The 19,245-nt window shown below is 62.1% G+C and overlaps 5 protein-coding genes across 5 annotated transcripts; 2 read left to right on the top strand and 3 right to left on the bottom strand.

Annotated features, from left to right (window-relative positions):
• Positions 1 to 4: 4 nt before the first annotated feature.
• On the bottom strand, positions 5 to 3,330 carry CHLRE_16g680400v5 (uncharacterized protein). Its single transcript, XM_043071405.1, has 3 exons — positions 2,964 to 3,330; positions 1,152 to 2,593; positions 5 to 996 (listed from the first exon to the last, which is right to left on the bottom strand). The coding sequence occupies exon 2, from the start codon at positions 2,282 to 2,284 to the stop codon at positions 1,208 to 1,210; it is 1,077 nt and encodes a 358-aa protein (XP_042916024.1). The 5' UTR covers positions 2,285 to 2,593; positions 2,964 to 3,330; the 3' UTR covers positions 5 to 996; positions 1,152 to 1,207.
• Positions 3,331 to 3,430: 100 nt separating this feature from the next.
• CHLRE_16g680350v5 (uncharacterized protein) lies at positions 3,431 to 6,342 on the top strand. The gene is made up of 5 exons (XM_043071404.1): positions 3,431 to 3,758; positions 4,083 to 4,380; positions 4,580 to 4,703; positions 4,823 to 4,918; positions 5,103 to 6,342. The coding sequence occupies exons 1-5, from the start codon at positions 3,669 to 3,671 to the stop codon at positions 5,206 to 5,208; spliced, it is 714 nt and encodes a 237-aa protein (XP_042916025.1). The 5' UTR covers positions 3,431 to 3,668; the 3' UTR covers positions 5,209 to 6,342.
• Position 6,343: 1 nt separating this feature from the next.
• CHLRE_16g680300v5 (uncharacterized protein) lies at positions 6,344 to 8,970 on the bottom strand. Its single transcript, XM_001695831.2, has 9 exons — positions 8,780 to 8,970; positions 8,471 to 8,525; positions 8,254 to 8,323; positions 8,025 to 8,089; positions 7,757 to 7,859; positions 7,347 to 7,595; positions 6,957 to 7,122; positions 6,675 to 6,761; positions 6,344 to 6,578 (listed from the first exon to the last, which is right to left on the bottom strand). The coding sequence occupies exons 1-9, from the start codon at positions 8,916 to 8,918 to the stop codon at positions 6,457 to 6,459; spliced, it is 1,056 nt and encodes a 351-aa protein (XP_001695883.1). The 5' UTR covers positions 8,919 to 8,970; the 3' UTR covers positions 6,344 to 6,456.
• Positions 8,971 to 9,070: 100 nt separating this feature from the next.
• Positions 9,071 to 12,152, top strand: CHLRE_16g680250v5 (uncharacterized protein). The gene is made up of 7 exons (XM_043071403.1): positions 9,071 to 9,383; positions 9,611 to 9,746; positions 9,877 to 10,084; positions 10,713 to 10,810; positions 10,929 to 11,182; positions 11,367 to 11,463; positions 11,593 to 12,152. Exons 1-7 carry the CDS (start codon positions 9,151 to 9,153, stop codon positions 11,740 to 11,742), a joined length of 1,176 nt encoding a protein of 391 aa, XP_042916026.1. The 5' UTR covers positions 9,071 to 9,150; the 3' UTR covers positions 11,743 to 12,152.
• Positions 12,153 to 12,154: 2 nt separating this feature from the next.
• Positions 12,155 to 19,110, bottom strand: CHLRE_16g680200v5 (uncharacterized protein). The gene is made up of 12 exons (XM_043071401.1): positions 18,842 to 19,110; positions 18,371 to 18,519; positions 17,905 to 17,999; positions 17,533 to 17,638; positions 17,176 to 17,225; positions 15,593 to 17,039; positions 15,346 to 15,451; positions 14,706 to 14,837; positions 14,390 to 14,453; positions 14,099 to 14,241; positions 13,847 to 13,888; positions 12,155 to 13,590 (listed from the first exon to the last, which is right to left on the bottom strand). Exons 1-12 carry the CDS (start codon positions 18,932 to 18,934, stop codon positions 13,429 to 13,431), a joined length of 2,589 nt encoding a protein of 862 aa, XP_042916027.1. The 5' UTR covers positions 18,935 to 19,110; the 3' UTR covers positions 12,155 to 13,428.
• Between the last annotated feature and the right edge of the window lie 135 nt (positions 19,111 to 19,245).

A 19,245-nucleotide genomic window follows, 5' to 3' on the forward strand; every position in this document is an offset into this window, starting at 1 on the left:
CCCCCGGCCGATCCCCCGATCGACCCACACCTGTCACGCTTGTTGAGGATTAGCCTAGAAGCAGCCTCCCTTCGCGCACCCACCCATGAGACCGCCCGACCGCTTGCGAGCCCATCCACGCAGCCGCCATGGCGCCGTGCATGCTAGCTCGTCAGCATGTCTGCCAGCAGCGGCCCGCCGGCCAGCAGGTTGCGCACGTGAGGCAGGTCGGCATCCTTCGCACCTCTAATAGCCGGTAGGCCAGGACCGCGACCTGGGTGTATGCCTACTTGTACGTACGTAAGCGGCTGGCACACACATGCGAGGTTCACACTGACGAAATCCGATGCATAGCGATACACGGCGGCTCACGCCCTCCGTTACAACACGAACGAGTATATGTCAAAGGCGTGAATTCAAGCACGCGCACCGGATGGCCTTGCTTCTTGGCATCTTCCCGCCACACGGCCACCTCAGTGACCCAACAGGGACATACGCCTCCCTAAATGCTATTGCGAGTGCTTCCCTCACCCACCAATCCCTTCCCCTCCGCACCCCAGCAACCCGCCTACACGGCGGCTAGAGCCATTCCCGATTAGATAGTCTTAGACTACCGTATTTCAGCAGTCCAAACGAAGAACGTCGAAGTTGTTTCGTATCTATTGTATGCGTATCCGGCTGCAACAGCCGCTGGGCACGAAGGGTTGTGCCGTCCCCGACCACCACAGCTCAGTGTCACACTGCTTGATGCTGCTTGCCCAGAGGAGGAAGGAATGTCTCCCTGCAAGTCGGGATCACGCACCACATGAGACAGGGAGTGAACTTGGAGAACGCAAACACGCGTGGGCAAACACAAAGCGCCCCCAAAACCGCTCTATACGCAACTCAATTGGAACCCTCCCGGACCAGCTTTCCACCCTGCTGCGGTGCTCCGCCGTCAACAGAGTGACGCTGCTGCGAGCCAGTTGCCGCCGGCTGCGAGTTGCGAGCTGCCACCTGCACATTCACGCCGCGGACCTGCAGGCAGTAGTTGAGGGCAAGACGTTAGGAGGCCAAGCTGAAGGAATACTTGCAGCTGCCGAGCACTGCGGGGTGGTCTAACAATGGCCGCCAGCCGGGTGTCTCCGAGGCACCAAACACAGACCCAATACCCCGCTCAAGCCCCAACTCACTGTCCCGCGGTCCACCCCCAACGCCTCCTGCTGGTGACGCAGCATGTCATACTGGGTCAGCTCAGCAGCGCCGCCCTTGAACGGCGCCACGCCGCCCCCACCTCCGCCGCCGCCCCCACCGCCACCCACCGGCCCGCGGCTGCTGCGCCGCGCGCCGGCAGCACCGCAGCCTGCTGCTGGACCCCGCTGCCCTGGCCCAGCTGCGACGACGCCTGCGAGCACAGCCCGCTGCCGCCGCCGGCACCCCCCACGCCACTGCTACCGCCTTCATAGTACTCCGCGCCGCCGGGCGGCCGCTCCTTGCGGCTCGCCTTGAGCTGGGAGCCAAGCATGGCGCCCGGCCCCACCGGCGAGCGTTGCACCAGCTCAAAATTGACTGTGCAGGGCACGGGCGCGCCGAAGCCACCGCCGAGGCGCCTGCGCACCGTCGCCACGCTCTGTGTCAGCGCCGGCAGCACCTGGTTGAACAGCTGCAGCGCTGCGTGGGAGGAGGAGTCCAGACCCGTAGTGGCGCTGGGCATCATGACGGTAGCCATGCCGCTGGTGGAGCCGCGAGGCTGGGGCCCGCCGTCGGCACCGGCGCCGGCGACGCCGGGCGCGTAGGCGGCTGCGCTGCCGCTAAGCAGGTGGTCAAGCGCACGCCCCGGGCACCGCGTCGCCGCTGGGCGACTTGCCAGCACCGCCGCTGGTGCCGGCGTTGCCATTGTAGATGCGCTGCAATGGGCCCATGATGTACTTGGCCACCACTGCGGCAGGCTCTGCAGGTGATGTGGCAGCCCGCCGTCGGGCGCAGCCCCTCCGCTGCTGTTGCCCGCCTGCTGCGCCTGCGCCTGCTGCTGCTGTGGCAGCCCCATGCCGGCCTGGCACAATTCCAAGCCAGTGAATAGCTCCGCCGCGTTGAGCAGCACCGAGTGCAGCTCAGGCGGCAGTCGTGACAGCACCTGTCGCGCCGCCTCTAGAGCTTCGGGCGGCCTTCGCCTGCGCCGCCATCTACAGCCTGTAGGTGCTGTCACCGAACGCCACGATGCCCATCTGCGGAGGCTGCAGCCCACCGCTCGATTGCAGCAGCGGCTACCCGCCGCGCTGCCGCTGGTGCTGGTGCTGCGGCGTGCTGGTGCCGCTGTCGGGGCCATTGCTGTCCTCGCCGCCGGTGCTGTTGGGGCAGCTGCCGCCTCGCGTGGCACATCGGGCGTGGCACATCCGGCGCTGTCACACGCCTCGATGCCCGGCTTTGAACCCTCACATTTGCAGTCCTGAGTCGAGGGCACTTTGCGAGGCGTGGCGTCGCCCCGGATCGCGCCACCTGTCTACACCAGCCACGCCCACCCGCCCCGCTGCCGCCACGCCAGACCCCTCCACGGCCAGCTCCGCCGCCAGCACCGCCCCACCTCCAGCTCTGGCAGAGCCTTCGCCGCCGCGATGCGCTCACTTGGCTTCATGGCCTGGCCGTCATGTGTGCGGGCAGGCGTGACGAGGCGGTGATTGGTGGTGTGGGTGGGCAGGGCGGTCAGGGGCGAAAGAAAATCAAGACACTCGTGCGGTGTGCGCTGCGGAGAGCGTGCTGCGGTCTGGGCGTGCGTGGCGTAACAGGTGCCGCTGGTCCCCGACCCCATGCCCCTATCGCCCCACAGACCCCGCACCGAGCGGCATGACCCCACATGGGCCACAATCCCCGTCAGGGCGCACGTGGTGGTGGCTTGCGCCCAACTCATCCAGCCCCACTCCTTCACCACGCAGGCCCCGTCTCCACGCCCATCCTCCCCACCATTCTCGCCCCACCCATGCAGACACACTGCACCACCCCAAACGCACCAGCCTGTGCATTTGGGGGGGGGGGGTCCCATATCCCGCTTGGCTGGTGCGGCGCTCTCCGCACGCCCTCGTCCGCCTCAGCATCAACTATACGTTACCAGAGACCACTCAGACTACATATTGTCTATACAATCCTTTCAGTTTAGGGATTGTGGCCGAACTCTCTTACTGCGCGCAACTTTTGGCGCTCAAGCTAAATGTTATCAAAAGGTTGATGACTATAGGTGTTAGATCCTCATTGTCAAATCCTGATGGCATACAGCATCATGGCGAGATTGCAACGATGCACTATGATTGATGTTACAAGTTCATGCTCGTAGATTGGTCCAAACGAGCCAGGAAGCTCATGGACCGCCAAAACTAGTCTCAAAAGGATTATTCAAAAAGCAAAACAGTTCATGCAATAATATATCTAAATTGGTCGCGCCGTAAGGTCGTTACGTATGCACTAGAGTAGCGATGGGCGAGCTCCATCGCTACGATGGGCGAGCTCCATCGCTACTCTCTTCTCGCTTTTCGCTTCTTCTTCTTCTTCTTCTTCTTCTTCTTCTTCTTCTTCTTCTTCTTCTTCTTCTCTTCTAATCGAACCACGCTTTAAGGTCGTCATATTTTATGGTTTGCCGAAGCTACCGCTGCGCTCCCGCCCAGACGCGCATTGCGTGCTGTCGGGTCCTCGCAGCCAGGCCTAGCGCACCAGCGCCGGCCATGGTGCGCACCTCCTGTTCTGCCTCGGCCGAGGACGCCTCCCTGCCCGCGCGCCTTGGCCTGCACACCAGCGTCTTTGGCAAGCCAGAGGTGTGCCATGGCCTGGCTGCGAGGACCCGACAGCACGCAGGGCGCGTCTGGGCGGGAGCGCAGCGGTAGCTTCGGCAAACCATCAGGTCAACATTTGACGACCTTGCTGTTTATTTTGATCGCTGTCGTTGTCGTGTCCATCACGTTCATTAGGCGATAGCTTGGTAACAGGTAACAGCCAGAATCGACCGTAGGCTAGGCTAAAACCAACGCGGGCGATTGGTAGTGACCGTAGGTAATGCCAATGGCGGAGGTGCCCAGGGCGGCTGCATTCCTCGACATTTCTGGCGCGAAACATGAACGGGCGCCTGTCTTGCACCGCAGGTGGACATGATCATATTCCTGGCTCAGAACAACGTGGACCACGGGCTCATCCTCGACTACCTGCAGGCCAAGGAGAGCAACTCCACCACGCAACTCAACACGGAGATGGTGCAGCTCCAGGGGGAGCTCAACACGGAGAGGCAGCGCGGCGAGAAGGAAGTGGTGCGCCTGCAAGGGGAGCTCAACCTGGAGAGGGAGCGCGGCGACAAGGAAGTGGTGCGCCTGAAGGGGGAGCTGCAGCTGATGACAGCCCAGTACCTCCAGCTGAAGGGGAAGCTTGACATGCGCGGCCTGATGGGTGAGACCACGGGGTCAAACGAGTTGCGGGTAGCTTGTCGCAGGACGGAAGACGCCTTTGCCTTAGGCCTCCAACCCGCAACCGCCCCACTCCCCAACTCCCAGCCTTCCCAACCCCCAACCTCCCCACTCCCACTCGTCTTTTTGTGTGCGCCTCCTTTACAACGACGTATGTGCGGTTGCGTTTGGCTGGCTTGCAGAGTACATTCAAGACACAATGAGCGTCCGCACCGGGGTGAACTGGGAGAAAACCAACCCGGTCTCCTCGTGGCGTTCGTATATCTCCGTACGGCCCCGCCTGAAGCAGTGCCTGGAGGAGCACTAGTAAGTATGCAGCAGCGCGTGGGGATTCAGCGCTAGAGCTGGGGGATCTGCAGCGCTAATTTGACTTGCCGTGTTCACGGCTTGCACCTACTATTCTCGTGGCCTTTGCTCTGTTGTAGCGTGAACACGGATGAGGCCCCACAAGCGCTGTCGGACATGTGCACGACTCTGTCGATTGCATTCGACAATTCACGGACCCCGGACGAGTATTACCAGTAAGTTGCCGCGCGGGTGTTGCTCTCTTTGCGCGAGCCCGTGCTACTGCATTGCACGCGTTGGAGGTGTGCACCTAGCAACCTGCATAGCCGCAGACCGGTAAATGGTAAATGCATGCCAAGGGGCCGGGACTGTTGCCCACCAAAACAAGAATATATTGCGCCGTTTGACTTCTGTGTGCAGGATGGGCTTGAAGCTGCACATCGGCACTCCGCTGAAGGACGGGCAGCAGCGTGCGCTGATGACGTGCCTTTGCAAGGATTTGAATGTCCCGTACGAGTACGTGTAGTACGTCCACCCAGCGCGCTGACGGATGCCTGCGTACGTGTGCGGCAGCGCAGATTCGTTGCCACTCCTGCCTGGAGGTCGAGGTTCATTTCTGGCGGGTGTGTGTTCTGCGGGGGCAGGTAGTGTAAATGGCGGGAGCCTGGTAGTCGTGGCATGGTAGTGTAAATTGGCTTGAATCCTGTCAGTAAAGGGCGAGGACAGCGGGCTGGCAACCTTGGCCACAAAGCTTGAACTATTTACCCGCATTTCACTGGGCGCTGGTGTGCAGTGAGTTATGCGTGATACTGAACGTTTGTGGTTTTGAGGCGCTGATTCATGCAAAGCTCACGGCACGGGTGCAAGGAGCGTGTGGACAACGGCTGAAGAGATAGTGTAAGGCGGGGTGGCTTTACCGGAACCAGCAGTGCACATTCGACGCACAGCTTTGTGTATACATAGGGGCGCGCCATGTTATTTAGTGTTCAGACTACTTTATAAGGGTTGCTGGAGCAAGCATGCCATAAGCAACAGTGTATAAGTATGAATACATTTGTAGCGTTTTGTGTGGTTCAAGTTGCCACCTTTTCAGGCCGAGCCCCCCGAGCGAAGCGAACCAGGGGGAGAGCGCAGCGCCGCCCATGAAGCGGCGCAAGCGCGCAGGCTGAGGAGCCGGCTGGCGGTGTCTAGGTAGCGGTCCGCGATGGGGCTGGCAGGGCATGCGTAGCGGCATGACAAGTAGTGCGGCTGTTGACAACTGTGCTGCGTCTGGCTGCGGTTGGCTCTGCTGTGGCATCGCGATTGCTAGATAGGCACCTGGTTTGGCTATGTGCCTGTGGAAACCAACCCCGGCTATGTCCGGGAGATGAGGTTGTTCGGCCTCAGACTGTGGAGGGCTCAGCCCCTTATCTCGTGACCGGGGATCACTTGTCAGGCCATGCAGAGCTTGCCACTGTCATGTGTCGAGGAGCCATGTGTGCTGTGCCAAGGACACGGAAGGCCAATGCCAGCAGTGAGTGTGCGATGGGACAGTGGTAAGGCAGGTTGGTGAAGTCCCGTAGGGTGCAGCTGATTCCCAAACCCCAGCAGATGGCACACAATTTGCAACGCACGCGCGCGCACGCGGGTCCAATGCCGCTGCATGCCTTCCAGAGAGAGAGACAAACAACTTTAGAAGGACAAACATTTTGTCACGGTACATCTGGTGCTTCCTGGCATGCCCCTAGCACTTCCTCGCTCTCGGCATCTCGTGCCAGCAACCGCATCATGACATCTACATGATGAAGCGGTTGAACGCCACGCGGCGCGGCACCGCGCCCTTGAGCTGCTGCAGCCGCGGCAGTATGCCCTTGAGTGCGACGTGCTTGTGGAAGCGGGTGGTGGGATGGATTTGGTCTGCGGGTATTGTGTGCGGGCGTGCAAGCGTTTAGGGGGATCAGTCAATTGGATGTCAGGCATTGCGGAAACTATATAAGCAGCTGGCTCACTCACCAAAGAAGTACCGGTCCTCCACATCGGTGCACAATGTGAGGTTGTCAAGTATCTCCAGCACCGAGCGCGGGTTCCACAGACACGGATCTGCGGACAGCCAGACAGTGTTACCGGTTATACACGTACAGGTCCTCATGTTGCAGCCCTGGACAGCACACGCGGGCAACTGGCTACGCGGGCGCGCGCTTCTACGCTGCGGTGGTTGGGCCCCGGATCTCAGTTTTCCGGCACGCTCATGCCGCACAAGCAACAAGGACTGGCGCACTCCCATGCAGTGCTCACACGTGGTGTTCTTGAACGGCGGGACGATAGTGGTGCTCAGCTTGTCAATCCAACTCGAGTCACCGGCCCAGTGCAGGCGGGTCTTCAAAGCGCTGGAGAAGGTGCCTGACAGGGTTTTCACCTGCCCCGCAAGCGCGCCGTCGATACCGCTCACCAGCAGCGTCACCTGCAAACGCATCGTTGCATTTAGGGTTCAGTCAGACGTTGGCAGGCGGCAATCATACCTCCGACACAGCACCGGCGCATTCCTTGGTGAAGGCGCAGCGAGTATGAATGCGCTGGCTGCATCAACCTTGCGGATCAAGGATCCGGTAACTGCGAATGTGTTGACTAGGCGTACGCACCGCAAAGAAAGCCCCCACCCGCAAACACGCCGCGCCCCGCACGCACCGCCATCCTGTACTCCGAGGGCACCGCGGGCGCCTGGTACAGGGGAGATATGGGCAGCAGCACTATGTCGCTCACTGCGCCACTGGCCGCGACCGCCTGTGCAGCGGCCAGGCGGCAGGTGACAATGGCGGTGGCCAGAGCGAGACCCGCGGTCTGCAGGTCCGGCGGCGTGCTGTTGGTGGCGGCGGCGGCGGCCTGCGCCGCCGCCAGCTGCCTCAGGGCGCCGTCAATGTCGTTGCTGCCAACCCACTGCAGACCACAAGGGGGCCGGAAAGCCGCGCACGCGTCAAGAACGGGCGCATCAAGGTATGGAGAATGCGGTGCGAGGAGTTACGCTCAGGCGTGGCGTGTGTAAAGGACAGGACAGGGAGGTGCGCGCGTGTGTACATGCCGTAGGCGAACACACGTACTTGGATCAGCACCACACGCGTGTCCGCGCTGGGCTTGGGAACCTTGCCCGCCGCCGCATCGGCCAGGAATGCCGCCGTCTGGTTTCCAAGGTCCTTGATGACCCTGCACGCAGCGGCATGCAGAGTGTTTGGACACAGAGCAATAATGTGCTGTCGAAGATATGGATCCTGCTGATCCTTGACAGCTCACAGCTGTTAAGAATACCCAGCACACGCTGAAAGCTATGGCCCCATCGCCAGCCCACCGGCTGGCGGCTGTCAAACTTACGGGACTATAGTGGCAGTCTCGTTGTTTGCGCAGGCAGTAGCGCCGCCATATGCGTAGTTGTGAACCTGTGTGCACGTGCGTCCATTCAGGTGGGTCAGTGCCAGGGGCACGGGATGAATGCACCAGACACGTTTTTTTGGCGGTGTGCGTACGACGCCCTGCCAAGTTGGATACATGCTCTTGGTGGTAGTGCGGCCTTCCGTTTCCGGCATACAAGATCACGACGCACCGTGACGTTCTTCACGAACTTGGAGACTGCGTCCGTCAGGTAGTCAACCCAATTTGGCCCGTTTGTGAACCTGTGATGACGTATATAAACGGGTGCCGCGGAAAGAGAGGATGGCACTTTGCAACATTGCGAAGGTGCAGCCGTTCAGGTGGCCAGTACGGTATCGATGATGGGGACGTTGCGCGCCTCCCGTACGGCGGAGCGTTTTCGTGCGCACCTCCCAGGGAAATAGAACTTGGGGTTCGGCGCGCCCAGCAGCTTGAACACGTTGCCTGCGTGAACAGTACGTCGGGTCGCGGTGGTTGACCATGTGGTGACACCCGTGTGTGTGGGGGGGGTGGGGGGGGGCAAGCAGGCCTGTCAACCACCTGTCACCCACCGTCACCCACTGCCACCCGCGAATCTCTTTAGCCTGCCCACGACACGTTCTGCCTGCCTGCAGCCGCTCCCCTGCTGGCCATCGTTTCCCGGCGGTGCGTCCCCGGTCATCCACGGGCAAACCCGGTTTTGTCAGCATTTGCCGCACCATTATCTGTAATAGAATCTCCTTCGAGCACCAGCACGAGCTTGGTGTCAGCTGCAGGGCTGAAGGCGACGCTCGCATGGAGGCAACTAATTGCCAGCGCCAGCGCTAGGAAGCGCGTGGAGGAGCTGCAACGCGACATGGCACCTAATAGTATCAAGTATAACAAGGAGTAGGCCAGGCCGGCTGTCGAGCAGCGCAGGGGAAGTCTAAGCGTGTTCCATGCAAAGAATGAGAAGGCGTCATACCGCCCAGTTTTGCGCTCTTGAATGTCCTCATAGCAAGAACACAACAATAAGCAGTGAATAGTCAAACTTGCGTTGCTTTTGGGCGCACACAGACAGAGAGCTGCTGCCAGCCTTCAAAGCAAAGGCATGGCGTCGTCCAGTCTAGCGCGCGCGTGGGCGCCCTGGCTCTTCCTCGCTGTGCTAACGATAGCGTTAGACGTTGCAGCTGCAGTCGATGACTCCCCGCTCCTAAACAGCGGACGGACATTGGCCCAGGCGGTCAGCTCGCAGAGCAAGTGCACTTGGATTCAAGGCTCCTGCTACGTAAATGACAATTTTGCACTGTCTCTCAGTGGCAATCCCACGACGGACACAAGCAAGTGAGTCTGCTACGTGGTAAACAGTTGCCGGGAGTCGACGGGCAAACTTGCATACGCCGTGTCAGTACCAGCACACCAGCATGCCCGCACACCAGCACACGCTGGGCACAAGCCCCATCAGTTCCAGCAGCATCTAGGGTGTTTGCAGTTTGCTATGGTTCCCACTGTGTCACAGCAAGGACACTTTGTATTACCGTTCTCCCCGCCCCCTGCCGCGGTCATGACAGACTCCTCGCCAACACGGCCGCGCGGAACTACGCTTGCGACTCCCTGTCGATTGAGTCTGCGTGCAAGGCCTCGGCCTCGTGCGTGTGGCTCAGCAGCAGCAGCAAATGCTTGCTGGCCTACGCGGCCACCACAACGGTAAGCCGGCAGCAGAGACCCTTGACCGGCGTTTCCCCACACCGCACCGCCGCCATGCCGCTTCACATGCCCGAGGCCTGAGGACGACCTGCCCTGCCCTGCCCCGCCCTCTCTCCGCACCACAATGTAGAACGCCCGCGGCAAGCTGTACTGCAGCGGCAGCTTGATCGACACTGCCGTCACCTGCGCCACGCTGCCCGCAACCTCGTGCGCGGGCGACTGCATTGCCGGTGACTCGGGCAGTGTGGGCGGCTTCCTCACGGCGTCCAGCCTCGATGACCAAGCTCTGGAGGAGTCGGCCACGCACCTGGCGCTGGCATTGGGCGCGACTTACACGGGTGAGGCGCATGAAGCGTACGTCCGAGTGCGGGGCGGGCAACGAACCCGCTGGCTCATGGCTCATGGCGGCTCGTACTGCTTCTGAGTCTGGGTCGTCGCTGCCTGGGTGGTGGGGCACGGTTTGAGTTAGGCTGACTGCTCACGGTTGTTGGAGTCGCACGACGCAGCCAGGCACTGGAGAAACAAAACCCCAATCCTCACACGCCACCCACTTCCCCACACCGCAAGCGTCCGTTTGGACCTGTAAACTCCCACATTGCCCTTCATGTCGCACTGGCAATGGGATACCCGCCCGGAAGTCGGCAAATGAAAGTTGGGGGAGACCTGGGCCTAGTTGAACTGTTGCGCAAAAAACAACAACTAGGAGTGTCATGCCATGCGGTGAACACTGACAATCGGCCACGTAATATTGTTTTGTTGGCACCTGTCAGGGCCAGGCAGGCATGCAGAAATTTTCGTGAGACGGTGGGTGACAGGCTGGGTGCGACGGGACAGTGTACTCGTGCGCGTGCAGCATACCGTATACTCTTACCTTCTTGCTGTGTACTGGTACGCCAAGTATGTGCTTGCATTTGAATCATTGCGTTGCTGTAAGCATCGTGGACACGGTTCCTTGCACCTCTGTAGGCGAGGCGGGTACGGACAGCTGCAAGGCCAAGTGGCTGACCAACACGACGCTGGTCAAGAGCCTGTCCACCGCCAACGCCATCAGCTCCACCACCACGGTAAGCCCGCGACAGATGCACGGGCAACTGCGGCCCACCCTCGCGCACTCAAGTCTTACAGTCGCATTTGACTTGATTAATCGCTACACGTGCAATCCGCCCTCGCCTCCCACGACAGGACGGAGGCCTTATGCGGCTGTTGGCGCCCCTGTTTGTGCCCGACCTCATCGGCAGCTGCAGCCCCGCAACCAAGGTGGCCGCCGCCGCCAAGGCCTGCGCCGCCGCCACAACCCGCACCGCCTGCGCCGCCGCCACCACCTGCTACTGGGCTGCCGACCCGGCGTCCAACAACACCGAGACCGCCGGCAAGTGTGACCTGTCTGTGCACGCCTACATCACGATGGGGACCATTGACACGACGAACGACCCCTGGTAAGCAAGGCTGGAGAGCCCCACTGCGTAACAGAGCCGGGATTGGGATGTAGGTGCACGGCTGTGCAGCGGGTGGTGCAGAGTACGGCTGGTGCGAGACCTTTGCGCGATGAGATGGCTGGTCTGCATGCGCTCTCGGCCGCCATCTGGCTTTGACATCTGGCATTCGTCTCCATTTTTGCAGGGGCGCTGCCTACGCCTCGGCCTACACCTCCTGCGCCGCCATAACATCTGAGACTGCCTGCACTAACTCCTCCACCGTGCAGCTCAACACAACCCTGGTGAGCACGCACAGCACTACAACCATCTTCCCCTGCTCATGCTGCTAGAATGGCTGCTTGTTGTTCCCGAGTCTATCAGTTCCACTCAGCACCTCCATACCCACCCCACCCCCATTGATACGCACACAGGCAACCAGCTGGCTGACGCTCACGCCTTCCGACACCATTGTTCCGTCTCCCGTCCAATCACCCGGCGGAGGCAGCGCCGCTGCCGCTGCCATGTCACTCCGGGTGCTGCTTCTGTCGGTGCTCGTGTCGCTCTTGGCACTTCGGTTTTAGGCACGGGGCACACCCGTGTGCTACGTGCTGTGGCAAAATGTGGACTTAGTGTGTGTGTGTTTGTTGTGGTAAATGCATGAGTGTGTGGAGATTGCTGAAAATGTATTATTGATGTCGCGGTCGTGGGCATGCCGGGAGCAGCCGTGGGGAAGTTATATATGCAGACTTGGCTTCCATTGTGTTCGTGCGCGTGCAGTAAATCAAGGTGGGTACCACGAGGGCAATGCCGAGGCCTACCTGTTGGAGCGACTTTGGTTGGCACGGCAAAGGCACGTGGCTCACGATGGAGTGATGCGCAGGAGTGCGGGCGGGTGGAACAGGATGGTGCGGGCGTGGGGATAGACATCACCACATCATGTGACGCTCTCACGCACCCTTACTCTCACGCTGTGTCAGCACCTCCGCGGGCCCCGCCTCTGGCCTTGTCGGATGCCCCTTGCCGGGGCCTTCCCGCCACCTCCCTCAGGGCTGAGCCTACCCGCCGGCTCCATTGCATACAGCGTAGTTGAGTGTCACCCAGCCTGCCACCCAGCCTGTCGCGTCAGGCCCACCTTCCATGTTGCTCAACTGGCTTCGCCAATGCGCGCCATACACTCCAGCACCGCCGTACCGTGATGTGTCAATTGCGCATGGGCCTTACCGTACAGTGACCCCCAATACGTAGTGCCGGTATGCAGCAGCGCAGCCAAGACTGCAGTCGCTCATGCATCTCCCTGGAATAACGTACCGCATGTCCTGAAGGGGGGCAGCACTCAGCCCTGTCTCTACCGGCAAGCACACACTCCCACATTGCCCCACGCCTGACTCTTCAGCAGTGATTATGTATATGCAGGTGCAGCACTTTACGTCAACGGTATGCAACTCTGAACATCCTCTGTCTTGTGCGAAGGGACATTAACCAACCACATTTGTTTACAACCACACATCCTCACACTGATACCAAGGCCTTCGCGGACTCCCGCGGGTTATGCCCAAGGTTATGCCTTCATAGCAACCATGCATTCACTCAGCCCACGCTGGCATTCCTCAGCATTATGGAAGCCTTGAAGCGCGCTCGACTGACTCCTGGCCCCGCATGCTCCTTACCAAAAGAAACATCAATACCATAACATGCCCTCGTCGCGTACGCCATTGCATCAAAGACCATGCCATGCCCCCCACACCAGCACACGTCCCGGCATAGCACGCCAGATGGGTCATTGCGCCCGCGGGCCTTCCCTTGGGTTCCGAGCCACAAACAAAGTACCGGTAACCCCACAGTGGTTTAAGCACAGGCACGGCACGGGGTTTGTAGGTCGACCCTCACACACGCACATCGTACACAGTTCGGGGCGCACCGGGCAGTGGCAAACCTAGCAGCCAAACTTTAATATATTCTATCGCAATGCATCTGAAACGCTACCGTATGTATCGTACACAGTGGCACGACGTTCACTCCCTTGGCTCTTGTCGTGTGGGCTCGTGGCAACAGCACTGCATTCTGCGAGACCAGCGTCCGCGCCCTCCTTCCTGGACGTCCTCGGTACCGTACAAAGCAACCACTTCATCTCTCGATCCATCGCCGAGAGGGCAGCGATTCAGGGGGGTTGCATAGATGGTGCAGAGAAGTGTAGAGAAGTAGACAGCAGGCGTAGGGGGGGGGGTTCGAAGCCACCCAGGAAAATCCCCAGAATCTGGCCTGGCCACTCAATACTCGACGGCGTTTTCCTCTCGGAACGTCTGCTTCACAGTGAACAGGAACAGCGTCAGCCAGAAGGGTATTGCCACAATGCCGACCATGTAGCCGTAGAACAGGATGGTGGACATCTCCTCCGCGCAGTTGCCGTGCACCGAGGCCATGGTGTGGACCTGGGGACGGGAGGGGGTTAGCGCACGGGGCAGCGGGGCAGACGCGTGGCGTGGCGTCGTCAATAGTACCGAGTCATCCAGGACCCAAGACGCAGACCGCGAGGGCGGGGCGGCAAGGCGATGGGTAGCTGAATTGGCACGCGCCCCGCAAAGCCGCGCGTGCCGCATGTGCCTCGCCCGACACGCGTGACATACCCATGTCACAAATCCACAATGCACAACAGCATGTTCTGGCAGAATCGTTGCGCCCACTCACCATGATGGCTGTCGGCGCGCAGTTCTGAATCAGCAGCACCAGCTGGGGGCGTGAGCCGACATGCGGGACACGGGCGGGCATTGTGTGAGGAGCGCGGCAACGCGGTGACACAGGCCGTGTGCAGGTCACTGACATCCCAAACCTGGGCAACCAAGGAGTTCCCTTGCACGGCGGCTCCTCTCGCCACCAGCAGCACCCGTCCGGGCACTACACCACCCACCCGCCCGTTGAGCCCCAGCACCATGCTCTTACGAGATAGATGGGATCTGGTGCCTCGTACATCCGCGCCGCGTACGCGCCCATCACCAGCCCCATGCCCAGCAGCGGCAGCACCGCCAACCGAGTGACCGTCACCAGCGTCGTCACGCGCAGCGGCACACGCGCAGCGCCGGGGCCTGTGGGCAAGGGTCGTTGCGAGTGGCGCGTGTGTGAGAAGTGCGGGCATGCGCTGTTGGTGGAGGTCGGTATGTGGCTAGATCGTGGTGGCGGAAGCGCGTGCTGATCGCTGCAAGCACCCCAGGCGCGCGGGCCTGCCCTTCCCACCGTTCGCTAGGGTGGCGCCGAGGATGAGCAGGATGGCGGGGATGGTGCAGTCACCCAGCATGGCCTGCGGGCAGTGCGGAGAAGCACATGCTCACATCGCCGCATGTCGAATGACACACGAAGGCACACACGTTCTGTTTCCCTTCGACACACGCACACAATGCAGCCAAGCGTGCCCCCTCACACTCTGCTGTGCAAATGCACACGTTACACCTGTTGCTACCCGCACTCATCTCGCAACCGGGTGACGCCTCGCAGCGGCACCAGTGCCCCGCGCCCAGCCAAGCACCCAGTGTACCCTGCCCTACCAACTTGCCAGGCAGTCGGTGACCAGGGCTAGCGGCGCGCCGGGCCCGCCGAAGAACACGGCCTGCAGCGGCCGGATGCAGCCCACAGGCACGGACAGCAGGATGGCCAGCAACGGCGGAGAGGTGGCCTCGCGCAACACCTGGAGGGGCAGGACAGGCAGGCGGGACAGGCGAGGCAGGCGGGGCAGGCGGGGCAAGAGGTTGGGTGGGACAGGAGGGACAGGCGAGGCAGGCGGGGCAGGCGGGGCAAGAGGTTGGGTGGGACAGGAGGGACAGGAGAGGCAGGCGGGGCAGGCGGGGCAGGCGGGACAGGAGAGGCAGGCGGGGCAAGAGGTTGGGTGGGGCAGACCGGGGTTACATGCCCAAGCCCAACCAACAGGTCCCGATAGGTCCCAGGGGAGGCGGGGGCGCGAGGACAGGAGATGGGTGTGCAAGCTGTGGTGGTGGTCGGGTGGCTCAGGTATGACACGGCGGCTGAGCTTTCGTGGTGGCCCTGCTTGTCATAATCCTGCCGCAGCCCAAGCAAGGCCATGCAGCCCTGCCGCCACGTCTAATTACCCCCCCACCCCGGTCCAGCCTCTCCCCGCAACAGCCCACCGCACGCGTATGTCTGCGAGCCCTCTCCCTGCTTTTGTGTACGTAACGCACCTGCTTGGCTAGAGCCTTGTAGTCAAGCTTGGAGTGCCACTGCAGCAGCAGCCGCCCCGACCCCGAGTGCGCCAGCCGTGCCAGCGTGCGCCGCCCTGAGGCCGACCTGCGGTGGAACACCACATCGTGTCCGGGCCAGGGTGGGACCGGAAAGGACACGTGCAACGACGTGTGAGCATATGGAATAGCGCTGGCGCTGCTAGGATGACGGTCCGTGTGGCACCCGCACCAGCCAACCGGCACTCACGTGAGCAGTTGGACGCCGCCGCGGGACCGAGAGGAAGCCAGCCGTGCGCCCTCCAGCGGCGGCAGCTCAACAGCCGTGTGCCCATCCGCCGCTTCCCCGCCACCACTCGTCCCGCCGTCGCCGCGCCCCTGCTCAACTGCAGCCCAGCCGTTGGCGCCATTGCCGCCGCCGTTGCCCCTGCTGCTCCTCGCTGCGCCGCCACTGCCGGCGGCATTGCTGCTGCTGCTGCTGCTGCTGGTGGCGGTGGTGTTCCGGTCCCCCCGCCGTGCCAGTGGATCCACGTGGTCCTGCCCCAGGCAGTCCAGGGCACAGCCGTACGAGCGGCGCCCGTCCACACTGGCGCGCGGCAGGCCAGGCTGTAGCAGCCGTGGCTGCAGTATCAGCTTGCCCAGCGGCGGCGCCGCCGGGTTGCTGCTGCTGCCGCCCGCGTGCGCCGTGCCGGTGCTGCTTGCGGTGGGCGGGTCAGTGGTGAGCAGCCCACTGCTACTGCTGCAGCGCTGGCCGCCTTCGCCGCTGGCAGAAGCTGCATGCTCCTCCCAGCTGCCGCGACCGAAGATCCCGTTCTCGGTGCCGCTCGCGCCGTGCCCGCCATAGCTGACACGCGCAGGCGTGCTGCAGCCGGTAGGGACGTCCCCCAACTCACATGCCCTAACCCTCTCGTCCACGCCTCCTGTGCCGCCCGTCAGGCCCTTGGCAGCTGTGTCCAGGGCTTGACAGCTAGAAGTGCTGGCCAGGGCAATTGACGAGGAGCCCACCGCGGGAGACGGCGGCCCACCACCACTGCCGCCCGGGCGGCGACTGAGCTGGAGCCCCATTCGCGTGTCGTCAGAGTCCCATGCAAGGCCCTGCGCCCGCTGCTGTGACAGCTGCTGTTCATCCTCCCACCGCACTGACCGCACCCGCGGCGGCGGGTGGCCCCCGCCGCCATCATCTCCGCCGCCTCCGAGGCCCCCGCAGCCGCCACGCCCGGCACCCACGTCGCTCGCGCCGCGCGCCACGTGGCCATCATAGTGATGCTGTCGCGCCGCACCCGCGCCAGACGGCGAGGCTGCAGCCGTCGCGTCCTCCCGCGACAGGCCCCCGCCCCAGCCGCCCGCCCTTGCGCCGCTGCTACCGCCGCCTGCAGCCGCTGACAGCAGCGCCACCCGCTCTTCCGCCGCCCGCTCCCCGTTGACGCCCAGCGACTCCGCCGATGCCGGCGGCTCGCCGCGGGGCCCCAGGAGCGCCTGCTTGTCTTCCGCGTCCCCCTGACCACGCAGCAGGGCCGAGCCGGCACCCGTCGCTGCCGCGACCGCAGCCCGGAAACTCCGTGGTGTTACCGGCGGCGGCGTGTGGCTTCCGCTTTCGTCGCCGGCTCCAGGTTTGTCGAGGGATTGCTGTGGGTCATCGCCGTCGGGTGCCGGCATCGGCAGCTCTGCCTCGTGGTGCTTCCGCAGCATGCTGAAGCCTGCGGTCCGTGCAGACGACAGCGTTGGCTGGGTAGGCGCAAAAACGACATGTGTCTGCGCTTTGGTGCCAGCGCCGGTACAGCATGCGCGGGGGTTGTCCTGAAATTTGCTAGCGTGGACTGTCTGCGGACGTACCTATCGTGGCGTGGACGATGCAGGGTATAAGCAGCCCCACCACCACATAGCTGCGGCGTGATGAAAAGGCCACGGGAGGGACACGTGAGCGCATTACAGGAACACCGTACGGCAGCACATGTAGTGGTGAGAAGCATGTCCTGAAGCCCAGACGGAGCTTAGCGTTGTCGCTGCCACGCCGCTGCGACAACTCACGACCAGCCCCCGCAACCAGCACCTGTCGCTTGCTGCTGACCTCCAACTGCGCAACTCACCCCGAGTGCTGCAGCCTATCCATGGCTGAATTAGGTTCTGGGGCTCCGTACATCCAATCTTCAAAGAGACCATCATCCCCTGCCCCTCCGGGAAACTCCGCACCTGACCGCCAGGTCCTCTGCCCGGTCCGCCGGAATGCCGTGCAGCACCGCCGCCGAGGAGGTGGCCAGGGTGGCCACAATCACCAGCGGCAGGTTGCCCAGGTTGCCTGCAGGGCGGCCCACGGGACGGCGCCGACACACGGAAGCGTCAGTGCAGCAAGCACATGGGTGCGGGGAACCCTTGTTTGGTCGGACTGTCCCTTCTTCTAATGTCGCTGGTCATTGACTGACGATGCAGGCGGTCAGCGACAGGCGGGGGTGTACAGCCGTACACGCGCATGCAGGTCCCGCCCTCGGGCGCGTCCTGGAAGAGGCACACACCCCACACAGCTGCGACGTGCGATCAGCCGCTAGCGCACTGGACTGGACGCACCCAGAGCAATAGCCACGACGGTGTGGGGCCGCAGGTGGTGCACCGGCCGTATCAGCTTCACGCCCAGGAAGCCGAGGCCCAGCCCCACGGCCGTGCTGCGGGGGAGGGAGGGGGGGCACCGAAGGCGGGGTCGGGTTTACCGTATATGCCCGAGGCCCAATTGTTGAGGAATGTCGCCCAACCCCGGGGGTAGCCATTCATGGGGAACGGAGCCATTGGGGCGGGAGGGTGGAGTTTTATGTAACAGACAGTAAAGCTTGATGAGCTTCATGGGTGGGGCGCACCTAAGCTGCTCAAGGCGCGGCAGCACGCTGTGACGTGAAGCCGCCTGGAATCGAGTGTGAGTTCGGCTTGAGCGGTATGCCTGACCCACACCCGCGCGCAAGCTGCCTAGCGGCGGCCGCAGCTGCCCAAATCAGCGGCTATCAGCCCCGCCCAAGCGCCAATACCAACCCCAGCAGCTTGCCTGATTCCCGTATTAATCACGAGCGGCCACCAGTGCAGCAAGCGCGCAGGCGTCAACGTGCTGGCCAGCTTCACGAAGATGAGGGAGGGGTTGAACACCAGGAATGAGAGCGCGCCGAGCACGCGCCTCCCCTCTGGAGTCAGCAGGCCCTGTTGAAGTAAGAAGGCGTGCAGGGATATGATGCTGGACAAGCTCCATGAAGGGGCTTGCAAATTTAGCTCCAAGCGGCGGGCCGCCATGCGGGCAAGTCGACACGCGGCAACGATGTGCCAAGGCTCGCCCCTCTCCACATCCATGCCCAGGCTTGGAAGTAGAAGCTTTCCGCAACTCTAAGAACCCCCCAAGCACAAGCATCTGTGCGCGCCGCGGCGAAACCCCTGGCGTGCGGTTGTGAGTCACCCGCCGACCTGGCTGGCTCCCCCCAGCTAGCCACGTTGCTTCCTTGTCACCCCCGCTGCTCCCCTGCCGCACCCGTCGTGCGCAGAAAGCTCCGACGCCGCATATCAGCAGAATTTTTACGACGGGCAGCGCTGACGCCACGAACAGCTGGAGTATCAGTGGCATTTCTGTCTTTCGCCGAGTGGCAAGGCTCTCACTGCTATAACCGTATGATTTATACAAATGGTAAGTGCGAGTTTGCTTTTACATTTATCAAGCACGCGCGACCGGTTATTAAGCTTGGTTAGATATTGTGCCGCGCTGGAAACTATGGCAGGCTACTTCGGCCACTTGAGATACTGGTGGTATATTAACGGCAGCTAAAAGCGTAGACTTTGGCAGTAAATCGGAGCCCATTCCGTTGGACTCTGCGTGCACTCCGCTTTAACCCCAGCGCATCGATTACTGCTGGAGTATGTATGCCCTAGTATAGGATT

This window comes from Chlamydomonas reinhardtii, chromosome 16, assembly GCF_000002595.2.
Source record: "Chlamydomonas reinhardtii strain CC-503 cw92 mt+ chromosome 16, whole genome shotgun sequence".
Classification (NCBI taxonomy): domain Eukaryota; kingdom Viridiplantae; phylum Chlorophyta; class Chlorophyceae; order Chlamydomonadales; family Chlamydomonadaceae; genus Chlamydomonas; species Chlamydomonas reinhardtii.

What these genes read in the sequence shown, in the direction of transcription:
- CHLRE_16g680400v5 (XM_043071405.1), bottom strand. Translation starts at nt 2,284, where the DNA reads ATGGCCCCGACAGCGGCACCAGCACGCCGCAGCACCAGCACCAGCGGC.
- CHLRE_16g680350v5 (XM_043071404.1), top strand. Translation starts at nt 3,669, where the DNA reads ATGGTGCGCACCTCCTGTTCTGCCTCGGCCGAGGACGCCTCCCTGCCC. An exon ending in CAGTGCCTGGAGGAGCACTA is followed by an intron (nt 4,704 to 4,822) that starts GTAAGTATGCAG and finishes GCTCTGTTGTAG; the next exon opens with CGTGAACACGGATGAGGCCC. An exon ending in ACCCCGGACGAGTATTACCA is followed by an intron (nt 4,919 to 5,102) that starts GTAAGTTGCCGC and finishes TTCTGTGTGCAG; the next exon opens with GATGGGCTTGAAGCTGCACA.
- CHLRE_16g680300v5 (XM_001695831.2), bottom strand. Translation starts at nt 8,918, where the DNA reads ATGTCGCGTTGCAGCTCCTCCACGCGCTTCCTAGCGCTGGCGCTGGCA. An exon ending in CCTCGGAGTACAGGATGGCG is followed by an intron (nt 7,123 to 7,346) that starts GTGCGTGCGGGG and finishes ATGCGTTTGCAG; the next exon opens with GTGACGCTGCTGGTGAGCGG. An exon ending in GGAGGACCGGTACTTCTTTG is followed by an intron (nt 6,579 to 6,674) that starts GTGAGTGAGCCA and finishes CAATACCCGCAG; the next exon opens with ACCAAATCCATCCCACCACC.
- CHLRE_16g680250v5 (XM_043071403.1), top strand. Translation starts at nt 9,151, where the DNA reads ATGGCGTCGTCCAGTCTAGCGCGCGCGTGGGCGCCCTGGCTCTTCCTC. An exon ending in ATTGGGCGCGACTTACACGG is followed by an intron (nt 10,085 to 10,712) that starts GTGAGGCGCATG and finishes GCACCTCTGTAG; the next exon opens with GCGAGGCGGGTACGGACAGC. An exon ending in CCATCAGCTCCACCACCACG is followed by an intron (nt 10,811 to 10,928) that starts GTAAGCCCGCGA and finishes CTCCCACGACAG; the next exon opens with GACGGAGGCCTTATGCGGCT.
- CHLRE_16g680200v5 (XM_043071401.1), bottom strand. Translation starts at nt 18,934, where the DNA reads ATGCCACTGATACTCCAGCTGTTCGTGGCGTCAGCGCTGCCCGTCGTA. An exon ending in GGCGGCGTCCAACTGCTCAC is followed by an intron (nt 15,452 to 15,592) that starts GTGAGTGCCGGT and finishes GTTCCACCGCAG; the next exon opens with GTCGGCCTCAGGGCGGCGCA. An exon ending in CACCAGATCCCATCTATCTC is followed by an intron (nt 13,889 to 14,098) that starts GTAAGAGCATGG and finishes TCACGCCCCCAG; the next exon opens with CTGGTGCTGCTGATTCAGAA.